The sequence below is a fragment of the Morone saxatilis genome, unplaced genomic scaffold, assembly GCF_004916995.1.
Source record: "Morone saxatilis isolate NCDOM2014 unplaced genomic scaffold, NCSU_SB_2.0 Contig5, whole genome shotgun sequence".
In the NCBI taxonomy this organism is placed as follows: Eukaryota; Metazoa; Chordata; class Actinopteri; family Moronidae; genus Morone; species Morone saxatilis.
The window spans coordinates 11,466,326-11,470,040 of NW_023340095.1; the positions used below are offsets into that span (position 1 = coordinate 11,466,326).

General features: G+C 46.5%; 1 protein-coding gene across 1 annotated transcript in view; it reads right to left on the bottom strand.

Annotated features, from left to right (window-relative positions):
* Positions 1-3,676, bottom strand: part of si:dkey-67c22.2 (uncharacterized protein LOC792544 homolog) — a gene marked incomplete at its 5' end in the record, with an annotated part of 6,841 nt that extends 3,165 nt beyond the window's left edge. The window contains 4 exon segments of the mRNA XM_035676584.1: positions 178-574; positions 916-2,796; positions 2,894-2,973; positions 3,469-3,676. Coding sequence (XP_035532477.1) covers positions 178-574; positions 916-2,796; positions 2,894-2,973; positions 3,469-3,676 — 2,566 coding nt within the window.
* Between the last annotated feature and the right edge of the window lie 39 nt (positions 3,677-3,715).

Here is a 3,715-nt window from a genome sequence, read left to right on the forward strand (position 1 = left end):
CTATGCACAGTACTGCCTTTTAAATTACAACTATTAGTGCAGCATAATGTGAGAATTAGGTCTTTAATATTAATACTTTTCGAAATCTTAATAAACTTTAAAGTATTTAACTCCCACAGAACCCCCCCCCCCCCAACACACACACACACACAGGACAGGCACATACACACAACAAACCTAGACTGCTTCTTTCTGGATGCAGACTTGGACGTAGATCGCCGAGGCGAAGAAGTTGAGCGTGAAAGTTTCCTGCGATCCGCAGGTGAGCGTGACTTGGACAGCTGCTTCTTCTGCTCTCCCGGAGATGCAGGAACTGTAGAGCTGAGGAGCCTGAGAAGGGTTTTAACGGGAGATTCCTCTTCTTCATCTGAGCCTTCTGAACAATCTGACTTTTCTGGGCTAGTGCCAGGCTCTCTGGAACCAGACCTGGAGACATCTTGTTCATTGGATGAGCTGGCACTCTCTCTCTGTTGCTTGTCATTGTTGGGAGCAAGCGTCTGGGGCGGCAACTTATCAGAGGAGCTTGCAGCAGGGGGGCTGGAGGCAACTGCTGAGGTCATGGGTTTCCACACACCTGCATGGTACAAATAAAATGATAAGGCATAAAGACACATTAGGCCCTTTCAAGGCAACATTATCACAACTTACTGAAGATTGAATATTATATTTTTGTAGCCCGTACTTTAAGATCTGTATACACTACAATTGGATGACTGTGGGTTAAGGGGTTACTGAAGTGTCATTGCCGAGTTTTAATATTGCACTTTTACACTTAAAATTGATATTACAAATAACATCTGCCAGTTTGTAAAGAACAGAAAGTTGAGTTTCGCTTTTGTTTTTGTAATGGAATGCTCTTTTTAACAATCTTATCGTAGCTGATGCTTGAAAACAAAGCCATGGAAAAGGTCTGACCTGTTGTAACTGGAACATCTCCACTTTCGCTCGTTGCCTTCCCACCAGCTGGCTGCTCAACCTTAGGAGAGGGTGGCTTCTTTTCTTTAACAGGAGAGGAAGATGTGGATCTGGCTGGGGAGGAGCTCTCAGACCCCCCATCACTTGACACAGACCTGGAACTGGACTTCGATTTATTCAAAACCGCAGAGTCAGATTTAGACTTTGACCTTCTTCCACCCTTCCTAGGAGATTTGGACCTCCTCTTGCCAGGTGGTGGTGAGCGTGACTTTGACCAATGCCTCCGAGACAAGGAGCGGGATTTGGAGCGTTTGCTAGACCTTTGTGGAGAGCGATTTCTCCTGGCAGGGGATCGAGAGCGCTTTCTGACAGGTGATCGGGATGTGGACTTTCGTCGGGAAGGAGGGGTCCTGGATTTGGTCCTTTTGCGGGGACTCTTAGATCTGGAGCGACGGTTGCGCTTAAGAACTACAACAGAACGTGATCGAGTCCGCCTGCTCCTGCGGACAGACCGGGATCGTGAGCGGCGGGATCTCGGGGGTGGTGACCTCCTACGTCTAGACACAGATCGACTCCTGGAGCGCCTGCCTCCTGTGCGCCTTCCCAGTGACCGGGACCTGGAGCGATGAACAGGGCGTCTTGATCTAGAGTGGGAGCGACGGGTCCTATTAATGGAACGTGATCGTGAACGCCTGCCAACTGCACCACCTCGTCTAGGTGAGCGGGTCCTGGAACGCCTATTGCCTCCACGGGGCCGTGACTCTGACCTTCGACTTCTCCTTGGAGACCGAGATAGAGAGGGGGACCTGCGCCCACCACGTTTAGGGGATCGTGACACCTTTCTTTTAGGTGAGTGGGAACTTCTGCGTCGCTTTGGGGAAACAGACAATGAAGTCCTCCGACGTTTAGGAGATTTGGACTTCTTTGACGCTTTTGGCACCTTCTTCTTGGGGGTGGGGGAGCGAGAGGTGGACCGGGACCGACAGCTAGCTCTTTTGGGTGACTTTGACTTTGGGGACGGGGAGAGTGACTTCCTCCTAGATTTAGGGGACTGAGAGCCGGACAGTGAGCGGGACAGCTGCCGGCTCTTTAGAGGGGTTATAGAGCGTTTTCCCTTTGAGACTGACCTGGAAAGGCTTCTTGACCGTTCTTTCACTGCTGTTGCTGTTTGACCATCGGACTGCTGCCTACTAGGACTAGGTGAAGGTGACGGACTATGTCTTGACCCAGACCTCTTAATGTCTAGGCCCCTGGAAGGGGAGGGAGACCTTGACCTGGAAGAATCATGTTCCTTGGCCTTTGGCCGCTGAACTGAATTGGCCTGATCTTTAAGGCCTGGGTCATCTCTTGGGGTAGCACCTTCTTGTTTAGGGATGATGTCAGGGAGTTCATGGGCATGACTGAATGTACTACCAGCATGACTACCCTCTGTCTTAACCTTAACTGTTGCAGTCTGTGTTATCTCATCCTGGCCTGCAGAGGGTGACCTAGTGTCCTTTTCTGAGCCATTGGTGTTACTGCCCTTGCCTCCAGATGGGGACACAGCCATATCTGATATCGCCTCTTTCTTCACTCCAAGCACATCAGAATTCTGTGTAAGGATAGGAACCCCCTTCTCCTCCCCTCGTTTGCTTTTTGGAACCAGTTTGGACACTGGTTCCTGCAGGTCAGATGCTGCAGCTGGAGAGTATTTGCCATCACCAGCCCCTTTACCTCCTTCACCTTCAGACTCAGAACCTGAAGCTGAGCTGCTTTCAGATGGGGAGCGAGATGGGGATTTCTTTTCCTGCTTTTCATCCTTCTTCTTCTTCTTTTTCTTCTTCTTAGCAGCATGTCTTTTGTGTTTTTTGGATTTTGCATCACCCTCCGTTTCCGCACGATCTGAGAGGAGAAGTGAGGATTTTTTTTTTTTTCAATAAAATGAATCCATTTCTTTTAAAGAAAATACGAATTGTGTTTGTGTGTAAGAGTCTCCTACCTGTAATTACATCCCTTTTGCCCTCTTCCTTCAGCCCAGCATTGTCGTCAGGTCCTGTAGCTGCTGCAGCCAGTCTGGCACTACAAACACAAAGAAAGTGTTCACATAAATTGTCGTTTTTCCTTAATGTGTTGTCTCCAATACAAAAAAAAAAAAAAAAAGAAATCCCATTNNAAAAAAAAAAAAAAAAGTAGGTCACAGTTTGGGTAAGGTACAAAATCTAGTTTAGGCAAGCCTAAAAAGTATTGTGATGGGATTGGTGGCTTTTTTCAGACAAATCTCCCGAGATAATACAGGAAATTTGGATAGATGTGTGTTAAACTGAATTGGTGTCTAGTGCCTTTTACACCTCCTATTGCAAATTACAGTAACTTGAAGAAATATAGAAATTTTGACAAAAAATAAATAAATAGTACACAGCTTTAATTTTTATTTAGTATCCAGCTTGAATTTGATAAAAATGTAAAAATTCATGGAGGTTGAAAGAATAAATCTATTAAGTCTCAGACAACAATCAATTTATTTTACACATTTTCACAAAATGTAATGTTAGATAACATTTTAGTTCTACTGACCTGGCTCTGGTTGTCCTGACAGGTCTCGGTGGAGGTGGTGGCTCTACATCCGAATCAGCACCAGATTCTGAACTGCTCTCCTTTTCCCCCTTCCTCCTCCTTTTCTTCTTCTTGCTCTTGTGTTTTCTGTGTTTCTTGTTTTTCTTGTGAGGTGGCTCATTCCCTTCCTTGGCATTTATGTCATCTTTCTCAGGTGCCTCATCCTCACCTGCACACGGAAGCCAGTATTTTAGATTATGCAAATATA